The sequence below is a fragment of the Odocoileus virginianus genome, chromosome 2 (genome assembly GCF_023699985.2).
Source record: "Odocoileus virginianus isolate 20LAN1187 ecotype Illinois chromosome 2, Ovbor_1.2, whole genome shotgun sequence".
NCBI classification, from domain to species: Eukaryota; Metazoa; Chordata; class Mammalia; order Artiodactyla; family Cervidae; genus Odocoileus; species Odocoileus virginianus.
This window is the reverse complement of record NC_069675.1, coordinates 19,924,347-19,937,312: the sequence shown is the minus strand read 5'-3', so window position 1 is coordinate 19,937,312 and position 12,966 is coordinate 19,924,347. Positions and strand designations below refer to the sequence as shown.

General features: G+C 37.4%; 1 protein-coding gene and 1 non-coding gene across 8 annotated transcripts in view; one reads left to right on the top strand and one right to left on the bottom strand.

The window, feature by feature from the left end:
- Positions 1-12,966, top strand: part of ATL2 (atlastin GTPase 2) — a 69,197-nt gene that overhangs the window by 3,722 nt on the left and 52,509 nt on the right. For 2 of the 7 annotated variants that reach the window (XM_070476895.1, XM_070476905.1), the window contains exon 2: positions 6,024-6,074. The exons of the other annotated variants lie outside the window; for them this stretch is intronic. In XM_070476895.1, the coding sequence (XP_070332996.1) occupies positions 6,024-6,074 (51 nt within the window). The remainder of the gene's footprint in view (positions 1-6,023; positions 6,075-12,966) is intronic. 7 annotated transcript variants of the gene reach the window in all.
- On the bottom strand, positions 10,213-10,319 carry LOC139031798 (U6 spliceosomal RNA). Its single transcript, XR_011484309.1, has one exon. It is a non-coding gene; the product is annotated as a U6 spliceosomal RNA (small nuclear RNA).

Below are 12,966 nucleotides of genomic sequence, written 5' to 3'. Positions count from 1 at the left end.
TTTCTTTAACCATAGAGAAGCAAGATAGGGTATGTAGCGGAAAAAGAACCAGGAGTCAAGCTGAGTGACCTCCTTTAAACTCTGAGCTTGAAACCCCTCACGTGTAGTAGTGGTGATCATCCCATAAGGACTGTTGTGGTAAACAGATGAGGTGAGGGCACAAGTGTTTCATAAATTATAAAGCTGTGTGTGAGATACAGTAATGTATAGGTAAGAATATGCCAGGTGGACTACTTGTTCTGCTATATTACTATATGTGTATATTTGCAGTCAGAAAGTTTCTTTTAATTTTTTCCCCCTGTAATGTGGACAGTTTAGTGTGGTCAGGAGTGGTGGGTAAATTTTTAACTTTATCTATAAAATGCTGATAATGTGTTCATGATTAGGGTTATTAAATGTGATTAAAGTGCTTAACTCAGTATCAAACATTGTGTTTGGTGGTACTTACTACTATAATGTGTGGTTAAGTCTTTGTTCAGGTTTTATCAGATAAAAATAAACATTCATATTTCTCAGCTACCTTTATTTTAATAAACTTGCACTTTAGAGAATCATTTAATCATGTGACAAATAATTTTCTGAAGTTGTTTATTTCAGTTTTAGGATTCAGTATGAATCATGGCAGTTTTCAAGTAGAAAACATTGGCTTTTCAAACAGTAAAGGTGGAAAATGTAATTTATATCTGTATGCACAAGAATGCCTGAAACAGTGATTGACTTGAAACCACACTAATCATGAATCCCATAAAAAGCTTTTCCCTCCCTTTCTGTAGTCTTCATAGAAGAGTCTTGGATAGTGATAAGAGCATACTTATTTTAATTTTGAATACTGTAAACTTCCATGGTCTTCAGAATGGAATAACATTTTTTCCTTCCTGAAGGAAATATCTACCCTAGCAAGCTGGTAGAGCTTTTTTTTTTTTTTTTTTTTTGGATTACTAAGTAGATAATCTGTGGAGGCACTTTAGAAACTTTAAAGCGTCCTATATGAAACTCTGTAAAGGGGTGAAATTGGCACCCCTTGAGCTGCTCTTTTCCTCTTTGAATGACTGGGTTTATGAGCTGGAGTAAAAGCTGGATTAAATTCACTTTTATCAGAATGGTGGGAGGGGGTTTGAAGTTTGAATGATAAGGTGGAGAGAAATTTTGATGAAATTTGAATGAAATTCACCATTGTTCTTAGTTTTTTCGATGTCAGTGGATGATGCCATCCAACCGTCTCATCCTCTGTCACCCCCTTCTCCTGCCCTCAGTCTTTCCCAGCATGAGTCTTTTCCAGTGAGTTAGCTCTTCCTGTCAGGTGGCCAAAGGATTGGAGTTTCAGCTTCAGCATCAGTCCTTGCAATGAATGTTCAGGACTGATTTCCTTGAGGATGGACTGATCTGATCTCCTTGTAGTCCAAGGGAGTCTCTCACGAGTGTTCTCCAGCAGCACAGTTTGAAAGCATCAGCTCCTCGGCACTCGACCTTCTTTATGGTCCAACTCTCACATCCCTACTTCGCTACTGGAAAACCCATAGCTTTGACTAGATGGACCTGTGTTGTCAAAGTGATGCTTTTAAATACACTGTCTAGGTTCGTCATAGCTTTTCTTCCAAGGAGGAAGTGCCTTTTCATTTATTTCCTGGCTGCAGTCACCATCCACAGTGATTTTGGAGCCCAAGAAAATAAAGTCTGTCACTGTTTCCACATCTGTTTAGTCTTCTTTTGACTATGGAGTTATTTCTTACTGAATAATGCTGGCTAAACATCTTTCTAGATAAATCTTGATTACAGGGTAAGGTCTTAAAAGTAGATTTCAGGGTTCAAATGGCCTGTACAGTCTCAAATTGAAGACCACATCAGCATATCCATTCAGAAAGGTTATACCCATTTATTCTGTCTCCATTTGTTCACAAGTGAGTGTTGTTAATTAAAAACAACCAACACATGGAACCAACACATGGGAAAAATGGGGATCCCACTGTTTGTTTCATTTGCATTTCTTTGATTACAGTTGATATTGAAATTTTAACATGGTAGTTGAATGTAAATTTTTTTTAGTTGCGTTTTTTGTGTTTGACTGGCTCCACCGGCTCTCAGTGTTTCTCTTATCTTTGTAAACGTTCTTTTGTATACAAGAAATTCTTTTTCATGTTTGCTTTTTGACTTTGTGGGTTGTTTTTGGGAAATGCTGTATTTTAAAAAAAATACTTAAAATGGTTCCATATGAGTTCTTTCCTTAAATTGGCATCTCTGATGGCATGTCTGAACTTATTAACTTAGTACTAGTTTCTTGAATATTTAGGTATGCACACATGGAGGTTTTTTCCTTCTTTTTTGTTTTGAATTCTTTGTGATATATTGATTTTTTGTTCCTGTCTCTTTTTAGTACCAAAGTATGGCCATCTGCTTCCCTGATAGCTCAGTTGGTAAAGAATCAGCCTGCAATGCGGGAGACCTGGGTTCAATCCCTGGGTTGGGAAGATCCCCTGCAGAAGGAAAAGGCTATCCACTCCAGTATTCTGGCCTGGAAAATTCCCTGGACTATAATATAATAGTCCATGGGATTGCAAAGAGTTGGACATGACTGAGCAACTTTAACTCACGTGGGCATCTGCTTCAGTGCCTAGTAGGGTGGCAGAAGCTTTCAAATTTAGGAGCTGGATTCAGATCACCATTGTTTTCAAGCTTCGGCTTCCTTAACAACAACAACAAAAAACGTACTTCAGAAATTTAAGGTTCAAAGATAATATTTTCAAAGCACCTGACATCTATTGAGTGTACAGGGTTACTCATCAGGGTAAAGGAGAGCCTGAAGGGGCTGCGGCTAGTTTTCTTTTGGGGGTAAAGAGGTGGAGTAGGACCGTCAGGTAGAGGGCCATCCTTGGGCAAAGAACTAGCTTTTTTCTCCCCTTGATGTTATGTTGCTTTTTTGACACCTACCTTATAAAAAGGCTTTCTGTTTCTTGTAGTAAATATCTACGTAGAAAAGTGTGGAACAGATCACTCTTTCTAAGCTTTCAGGTAGTTGGGAAATCAGATAGACCTTATGCAAGTTTGTGAGTAAAGTTTACCATTAAGTTTCTAATTTCAGAAGTAGAAATTAGTGTGTTAATATTGTTAAGGAAGACTTGGGGGAAGTTGGGCTTATCAATTCTTGAAGTCCTTAGCAGAGTTGTAGGCTATACCACTTGTTTGAAGATAGGAAGATAGGCATATGTTGGGAAGCTTTAGTTAAAGTACTTGTTCCTGCTTTCTAAGAATTTTTCTAAAATGGATGCTTGAAATATTTAAAAGCAATTAAAAGCAACTGAAAGATCAAATTTGTTAGAGCATGTTTAATAAAAAAGGATATGAATTTTTCTTTAGCCAAATACAGCAAATAATTTATTTAAATAACTTCTAGAAAAACTGTCTGAATAGCTCCCCCAAGATGTGTGCTCCCTGCCTCTGTTTTTGATTATGTATGTATTTCTCTGCCGCAGGAAATCCTGACACTTAATCTAAAATTGCCAAACTAAGAGAAAGAACAAAGGAGAGGATAGTGAGAACCTTTGACACGCTTATCCCGTTTGTTTTTTTCAAATTATTCACATTTTATCTAGCTGGAAAGATGGTTTTTTGTCCCTTTTTGGCCCTATTTCCTTTTTACCCCTGCTTTTAGTAGGATTTTGTCTGCATTGAGCCAAGATTGGGATTTGAGTGTATTCTTTACTTTCCTTTCTTTAAACTGCTGCTGTAATAAGTCATCTGAGGTTGAGTGTTGAAACAAAGTGGAACTTAGTGTTTTGTTTCCAGAGACTTGACGGATACCTGTTTGAGATTTGTCATGAAAAGCCTATTCTAAATTTAAGCTTGAGTGTATTTTTAAAAAAAATAACTCCTTTGTTAACTTGTTACCCTAAATGTCAATAGCTCTTCTATGAGTTTAATATCTTTTGTTTTACTGCAGAGTTAGTTTGGAGGCCCTCAAAGTGAATGAGTAAACCATTTACCTAAATTGAGGCAATATACTCTGGTTTTGTTGGATTCCTGATTGCTGTGTTAAAAAATCTTGGAGTCACGGTACCAACAGTACTTTTGGAAATGGAAATTTGCTGCTTTGTTGCTTTATAAAAGCTTGTAGAGAAGAGAATGTCCCTTATAAAAAATATGGAATAATTTAGTATTATCTGTTGCCTACTCTAAAGAAGGATGTTGAAGCTAGCTAGCTCTTGCATGCATCATTTTCTATTTTTACTGTCCCCTCTTGACTTTGAGCTTTTCACCTTATACTCAGGCTCCTTCGTTTCCCTTATATCTGATTTCCCTGTTTTTAGACTCTCGTTATTATACTTCTTACTCACTCATCACTTTCAGTTTTATCTGTGCAGCACAGCTTTGATCCTATCACTCTGCTTCAGAATTTTCCATGGCTCTCCTCAGAATAATGCTTAGCATTTTTAAACTTTTTTTTATTCTTTTTTTAAAAAAAAATCTATTTGGCGGCACTGGGTCTTGGTTGTGGCACATGGGATCTTCCATTTTTGTTACAGCGTGCAGGATCTTTAGTTGCTGCATGTGAGACCTAGTTCTGACCAGGGATTGAGTCCAGACCCTCTACATTGGAGTGCAGAGTCTTAGCCACTGGACCACCAGAGAAGTCCTAGCTTAAATTTTTAAGTTTAGCTTAACCTGATTCTCATGACTTAGAGAAAGGCAGCCTTCTCCAGGATATCTTCATTGATAACCCTGGTTTAAATAATCCCAGAATATCTGTTTCTCATTATACTATCACTTTATACTTGTTTGTGTCAGAACTTTGAGAGTAAGGACTGTTAGTAGCAAATTGCACTTCTCTAGTGTCTAGCAGTAGTGCCTTGCTCTCTGATGACTAGTCTGAAGTAGTTAGGTTGAGAGAATCTTCATGACACTTTGCTGAGCATTGTTGGAATCAGTGAATATGAAACAGTAAGTTGCATATTTGTTTACTTGTACATATATATGCATATCTTACCAAAGATGGGAAAGGATAATTTTATTGCATCTTACGTTTTTAAAGTCTTCAATTAAAACCTGCCCTTCTAGAAGAAGAAAAATTTTTTTCCCAAATGGGGGACTGTATAAATGATTTGCTAACTATAAATGATTAAGTTTTGACAAGGAAATTTTTTGAAAAAATAAAGAGAAAGATAGCTAAGATTTGTTATAAAAATGAGAAACTTCTTTGCTTTTAAATAAACTGTATTTTTGGTAACTTTTTTTTAACTTTATAACTTTATAAAGATCTTGAGCACCTAAGAATTTGCTTCTGAGTTTGTTCAACAAACCTGCTCATTTGGCATAGTTGGAGAATGGTGGATCTGACAGTTACAAAGACTGGGTGTACATTGTGATCTGACCACTTAAAATGTTAGATTTTGTTTACATTAAGCAAACCTCAGTGTCCTCCTTCATACAGATAAGAAAACTCTTAGCTACTTTTGAGGATTATATAGTTATTAGCATAGAGTAGGCATTCTATGTGTTTTTCTCTCTTCTAAAGTAAAAGGTACAACATCTAAAATTATTTCATACAGTAAATTATTTCACGGAATGAGAAAATTCTTAATATCTCTTCTCCCAGATACCCAATTCTTTCAGTCCTCTGTTCAAATGTCTCCTTACTAGAGGAGCCTTGCCTGCTTGACTGTTCTTTTGTCAAATGGCAACCCCTGTTTTCCTTCCCCTTAACTGGTTTTATTTTTCTCTATAGCACTGGCTTCCCTGGTGGCTCAGATGGTAAAGAATCTGCCTGCAGTGTGGGAAACCTGGGTTCTATCCCTGGGTCAGGAAGATCCCCTGGAGAAGGGAATGGCAACCTACTCCAGTATTCTTGCCTGGAGGATTCCAAGGATGAAAGAGTCTGGTGGGCTACAGTCCTTGGGGTCTCAAAAGAGTCAGATAGGACTGAGTGATTAACATTTTTCACCTCACACATTTGGATCTTATGCACTAATTTTAATTCTCTTTCATAGTTTATTTATCAGTAGATACTTAGGTTCCAAATTTTTTTTTTGCAGTTAGAGACAGTCCTCCATTGAAAAGGAACCATGTCTCTTCTGTGCATTTGGGTAAGAATTCCTCTGGCATGTAAATAAGTTATCTGAAATTAAATGTAAAAAGTTTCATTACTGTTGTTACTGTTTATTCAAATTCTCTAAAATAGTGTACCACACAACAAAAAGTGTGTCTTCCCATCCTTTTTTTTTTTTTTTTTAAAAAGATACCAAAGATGCAGGCCCCTTGGGGTGACTTGGGTGAGGTTTTCTGTAAGACTTTTCTTTAGAAGAAAAGAAAAGTCCTCTCCTACTGAGGACTCTTAAGTTGCAGAACCTAAATAGAATTTTTCAAGAATTTCTGTCTTGTTGCTTAGAGTCTCCCAAGCCATTATTTATTCTAGCGTTTCATAACTAGTCAACAAATTGACTTCATAAGCTACCACCTTTTAAAAAATAATTTCAGTTGAAAATTTTCTAATCTTAAAGTATATACACGTATATTTAAATGTATGCTTTAAGAGCTGGTTAATATTTGATGATAAACTTTGGGAGAAATATTTTGTGATCTATTTTACACTTTTCTTCTATTTAGATAAATGCATAAAAAGCATTTTTATTCTTCAGTATTTTTTTTAATAGATTCAGATTTTATTGTTTGCTCAACGTGGGGAATAATCTAAATCATCCATATTGAGGAAAATCAACTTTGTTTTATATAAACGTAAAAGCCAACCAAAGTCAAATCATGTTTGATAAAATGAACAGTTTTAAATTAGAAGTGGGTATATAATGAACAGTTTTAAATCAGAAGCCAGTACTTTGGCCATCTGATGCAAAGAGCCGACTCATTGGAAAAGACCCTGATGCTGGGAAAGATTGAAGGCAGGAGAAGGGGACGATAGAGGATGAGATGGCTGGATGGCATCACCGACTTGATGGACATGAGTTGAGCAAGCTCTGGTTCTGTGAGTTGGTGATGGATAGGGAAGCCTGGCATGCTGCAGTCCATGGGGTTGCAGAGTCAGACATGACTGAACAGCATTTTTGTCTCCCAGAGACCCCCTGGATATATAATAACTTTTAGTTACTTTGTCTTTTAATTAACAATGTTTGGGCAACTAATTTTTAATTCTGTCTTTTAAAAATCCTATTTTTAAAGCAGCAGTGGCAATAAGAAAATATCCTTCATATTTGAAAATATTTTTAGCATAGTTTTGTTGTTTAGTTGCTAAGTTGTGTCCAACTCTTTTGCGACCCCATGGACAGGCTCGTCTGCCCATGGCATTTCCCAGGCAAGAATACTGAAGTGAATTGTTCAGTATTCTTTAAATGGAAACAGCAAAGATACTATGTCATCACTGCCGGTTACTGTGGAAACAGTGGATTACAAGTGGAAAATAATGTTTGAGTCTTATAGGAAAACATTTTTTTGTTTACCTCCTGATTTGAGAGTAATGAAGGAAGAAATATGAACTACTGTATATGCTCTTTAAAAGTATTTTTAAAGCTTGGTGATTAAGGATGGTCTTGTTGGTCAGATGGTTAAAGCTGATGGGGGAAAGTATCTGATGTATGACATTAGTGGAAGGTCTCCTGGAGCCTTTAAAGTTTTCATTTTTACCATTTGCGTCATAGTTCCAGTTTTATCCCTGGTAGCTCAGAGGTTAAAGCGTCTGCCTGCAATGCGGGAGACCTGGGTTCGATCCCTGAGTCGGGAAGATCCCTTGGAGAAGGAAATGGCAACCCACTCCCAATTTTCTTGCCTGGAGAATCCCATGGACGGAGGAGCCTGGTGGGCTACAGTCCATGGGGTCGCAAGGGTCGGACACGACTGAGTGACTTCACTTCCAGTTTTATAGGAGAGAAATTTAACTATAAGTTATTAATAACAGTATTTTCTAGGAGCAAATAGTTAAACTCTTTTTTGTGGTACCTGTTTAGCTAGTAGCTACTTCTCTTCTTTAAAAAGTTTGTTTTGAAGACCAAGTTTGTGTCTTTGTCAGTATTCTTATTCTGGGCTGCATCTATTTGGGCAGGGAAAGGGAAGCCTGCTATTAAAAGCTCACCAGGTGATTGATGATGGCTCCAGACCAATACTTTTCAACCCTAGCTATATATCATATTAACAAATTAGAAAATTTTTTATATTTGTATTTTGAAAGTAGGGGTGTGTCAGGAAGCATTTAACAAGAGGCTTCCTGTGTGCTGTTGTGGATCTGTCAGGAACCCTCTGGACCTTATTGATTCCTGAATATTCAGGAATTGAGAGGAGAGGCACTCCTTTCCCGGGGCTGAGGAATCCAGGCATTTCTTATTGTGATGAGTACCCTCTTCCTTTTTATGAGCCATACGGTAAAAGGTGATTGTTTGCAACTCTCTCTTTGATAGGGATCATCTTATGTTTGTAAGTCTGGAATTTTAATCTTTATCTTTGCTGAGAATAACCACCTTGTAAGACAGTATACATGCCCACGCCATGTTGATTAAAACACCTTTGCTCCATCAGAGCTTGGGTCCCTGTGTCTGTCTGTCTTCCTTTCTATTCTTTCTGTCTCTGTCTCTCTCTCTATTTCTGGCTAATTCCTTGGAGTGTGGAGGCCCGCTGAGCTCACTTTCTTGCCCCGGCTTCTAAGACCTCTGGAGAAGGCGCACTGCGCCTTCACCCACTCGAGAGGGCGCCTGATGCCTGCGCGCAGCAGCGCGAGCCCTGAGAACAGGGCGCTGTTGGCTTTGCGCGTGAACCAGGGGGTGTCAGCCTCTTTCTCTCTCTTACTTTCTTATTGTCGACTCTGGACCACCAGGTTCCGGTCCATTAAAGGACCAACAGGGATGTCTATGTACACTGCCTCTTTTCACTTTATACAGCATCCAGAATAGCTCAGCTAGAGTGGTTCACAGTCTCCCAGGAAAGTGGAGGATTGTAGTGTAGCTGGAAAACCTGCTTTCCTTTAGTGAAAACTGTAGCATCACTGGCAACTACATGAATAAAATAAAATGAATGATCTTTACATTCTAAATACATGTAAAATACTGTGATCATCAGTACTCTGTTCTGTTCAGAGGACCATCAATGTTGGGAGTTAGAAATTCAGTTTTAGCCTCCCATCCAAGATTGCCTGAATCAGAATATTCACTTTAAGAAGATCCAGGTGATTCATATGCATTTAAAAAGTTTGAGAAACACGAATGTAGAGGAAATAACACTAAATAAAACTACAGTCAGGTCTCCCTCCACACGGTGGTCCAATCATGTGTTTTCCTTGTCTTAAAAATGAGTGAGTTTGGCTACATAACCTCTAAAGCCCCTGTGAGTGATATATTAGATTTAATTTTAAATATGGAGGCTCATTTTTAAGCATCTGTACTAGAACTTGAATGCCCTAAAATTTCTTGACATTCTGGGGAGTGTATTCATGTATTCCCTTTATGCATAAACACTTGTAAGAAATTTAAAAATGTCCCCCTCTCCAATTCAGAAAGCTGTTTCTTGAGTTCTTTTAAAAAAATACATAACTTCATAGTACCTTTTTATTGTTTAACCGTGATATCTTGGTGTGATGAGGACTCACAAGAATTGATTCACAAAGGAGTGAATTTGTCACTATTGGAGATACTCAGAATTACCTTTTTTGTTTTAATCTTTCATGGCACCATCCTGCCCCTCCCAGTCACTAAAATGCTGTGGAAGTAGCAGAAGATTGAGAAATAGAGTTTGAGAGACCTTTTCTCACTTCTAATAGCTCTGGTCTATATTTCTATCTTTTGTACTTAGATCTACTTCATTTGCTAATAAAGCCTTTATTAGCCTCACCACTTAAAAAACTTACTATTATGGGAAATTTCAGATATGTACAGAAGAGAACAACGTTAGAAATCTGTGTATATATACATCTCCAAAATTAAACAATTATCAATGTAATGGCCACTTTCTTTTATCTCTTTTCCATACCCTGCCTCCCTACCAGATTGCTTTGAAGCAAATAACAGATTATGTGAATGTTTTGTGTCTTTAAAAGAGTAAAGGTTTTTAAAGAATCAGCCTTGGTACTATTACCATGCTAGAAAAATAATTCTTTAATACCAGATATCCAGAGTTCATATTTCCCTGATTGCTTCAGGTTTGTTGTAATTGATTTGCTTGAACAAGGCCCCCTCACTGCATTTGGTTGATATGGCTCTTAAGTCTCCTTCTTTTTTTTTTTTTCTTTTAAAAAACATGGAACACTTCACGAATTTGCGTGTCATCCTTGCGCAGGGGCCATGCTAATCTTCTCTGTATCGTTCCAATTTTAGTATATGTGCTACCGAAGCGAGCACTCCTTCTCTTTTTTCCCCCCTTTCTTTTTTCAATTTTTTGTCCAGGTTTGCTTGTCCAGTGAAATTTCCTATATTCTCGTTTTCTGACTCCATCTCTGTGGTGGTAGTGAATGTGTCTCTTTTCTTTCCCATAGTTAGATCTAGAGGCTTGATCAGTTTGATGTTTTTGAAATTTTTCCTCAAACATACGTCTTTGGTGGTGTCTTTTGGTTTCTGATACATCACAGTTCAGTTCAGTCACTTTGTGTCCAACTCTTTGCAACCCCAAGGACTGCAGCATGCCAGGCTTCCCTGTCCATCACCAATTCCTGAAGTTTACTGAAACTCATGTCCATTGAGTCGGTGATGCCATCCAACCATCTCATCCTCTGTCATCCTCTTCTCCTCCCGCCTTAATCTTTTCCAGCATCAGGGTCTTTTCCAATGAGTCAGTTCTTCACATCAGGTGGCCAAAGTATTGAAGCTTCAACTTCAGCATCAGTCCTTCCAATGAGGATTTAGGACTGATTTCCTTTAGGAGTGACTGGTTGGATCCCCTTGCAGTCCAAGGGACTCTCTCAAGAGTCTTCTCCAACACACACAATTCAAAAGCATCAATTCTTCAGTGCTCAGCTTTCTTTGTAGTCCAACTCTCACATCCATACATGACTACTGAAAAAACCATAGCTTTGACTAGACAAACCTTTGTTGGAAAAGTAATGTCTCTGCTTTTTAATATGCTGTCTAGGTTTGTCATAGTTTTTCTTCCAAGGAGGAAGCATCTTTTAATTTCATGGCTTCAGTCACCATCTGCAGTGATTTTGGAGCCCAAAAAAATAGTCTGTCACTGTTTCCATTGTTTCCCCATCTGTTTGCCATGAAGTGATGGGACCGGATGCCATGATCTTAGTTTTCTGAATGTTGAGTTTTAAGCCAACTTTTTTCACTCTCCTCTTTCACTTTCATCAAGAGGCTCTTTAGTTCTTCTCTGCTTTCTGCCATAAGGGTGATGTCATCTGCGTATCCCGGCAATCTTGATTCCAGCTTGTGCTTCATACAACCTGGCATTTCGAGTGATGTCCATGAAACTTTTGATTGTCTTTTTGTGATGTTAAGGGTGGGTTAATCTATCCATTGTAATCTATCCCCTTTGCCTTTCACTCAGTGGTCTTTGTAGTCGTGCATTGGTGCCTTTTGAAGTCCTCATTTCTAGGGAATGAAGACCACCTGGATTCTCTTTAAGACCTTACATACTTAATTGTTTCCTGGATAAACAGTCTTAAGTCAGATCATTAGTTCCTATAAGTGTGTTTTATTTCCAATTGAGTTTTGTTTTAGGGAATCTTTCTGTATCATGCTTGATCTTGAAAATAAATGAAGACTAGACATGTAACATGAATGAATGAATGAATGTATTATTACTCAGTAATGATTATATGGCTTCCCTGACGGCTCAATGGTAAAGAATCCACCTGCCAGTACTGGAGGCTTACTTTCCATTCCTGGGTCAGGAAGATCCCCTGGAGAAGGAAATGACAACCCAGTCCAGTATTCTTGCTTGGAAAATCCCATGGACAGAGGAGCCTGGTGGGCTGTAGTCCATGGAGTCTCAAAAGAGTCAGACAGGACTTAGCAACTAAACAATAACAATGATTATATATTTACTGCTAATACAACCTTTTAAGGAATATTTTTTCTTAAAGTAGGTTGGCTGAATTATTAGATTTGATAAGGGGTTGAACCCGTGCCTTCTGCAGCAGAAGCATGGAGTCCTAACCACCAGACTGCCAGGGAATTCCCTATAACCTCTTCTTAAGAGCAAGATAAAGTACAAATCAGAAGTCCTTCATTCCTTGGTAGAATTTGCTTTAGCAAGTTAAGTCTGCATTATTCCAAAGATCTTATAATTATTTCCAAAAAATATTAAAATAATTTCATATTTTTCTTGGCGATTCTTTAAAACTTTGAATAGCAAATATCTTTAGTGATTAGTTACTTTTTCCACTTTGAAAGTGCTTTGTAGCTGAACTATTTTGAGTGAGATTCTCACAATTAGGTCAAATTTGCCTTGAAGCTATGCGTGGCTGTATCTTTCTTGGCTTTAGTTATGCATTCATTTCCTGAAAAGTTTTGGTTGTTGATGTTAGTGATTTCAGATAGTTAATTCCTTCTTAAATTCCAGCTAACATTATGGGAAAATTCTTCAGTCCATCTGTAATGGCACTTAACACTTGTGTTGAATTTTCAGTGCCAGTTTTCTTCCTAAATCTCTCAAACCGTCCTTTAAGCTAAAAACTTTTTCCTTTGATAGCTCACTTATTTGGTTCAGTTTTGTGGATTTGCTGACACATAATATTCTATCCAGTTTTCCCACATCGATAATCAGCCTGTCCATTTTATCAAAAAGACTGGTGACTATGTTGACCTACAGATCTCTGCGACTTTCAGTTATATTTTCTTGTATTTCACAACTGTATTTTGTTGAACATGATAGTTTGAACCTGGAAGATAACTTGTACTCTTTCATATCTCATTTCTGTAGATTTAAATGCCATGCTTTATTTCTACAGTGACAATTATTTTACTTAAGGTTTTTTTGATTTTTTTTGGTGACTTACAATTTTTTTTTTGAGATCATAGTTAAAGCAAAAAAGTTCCAGAGTTTGAA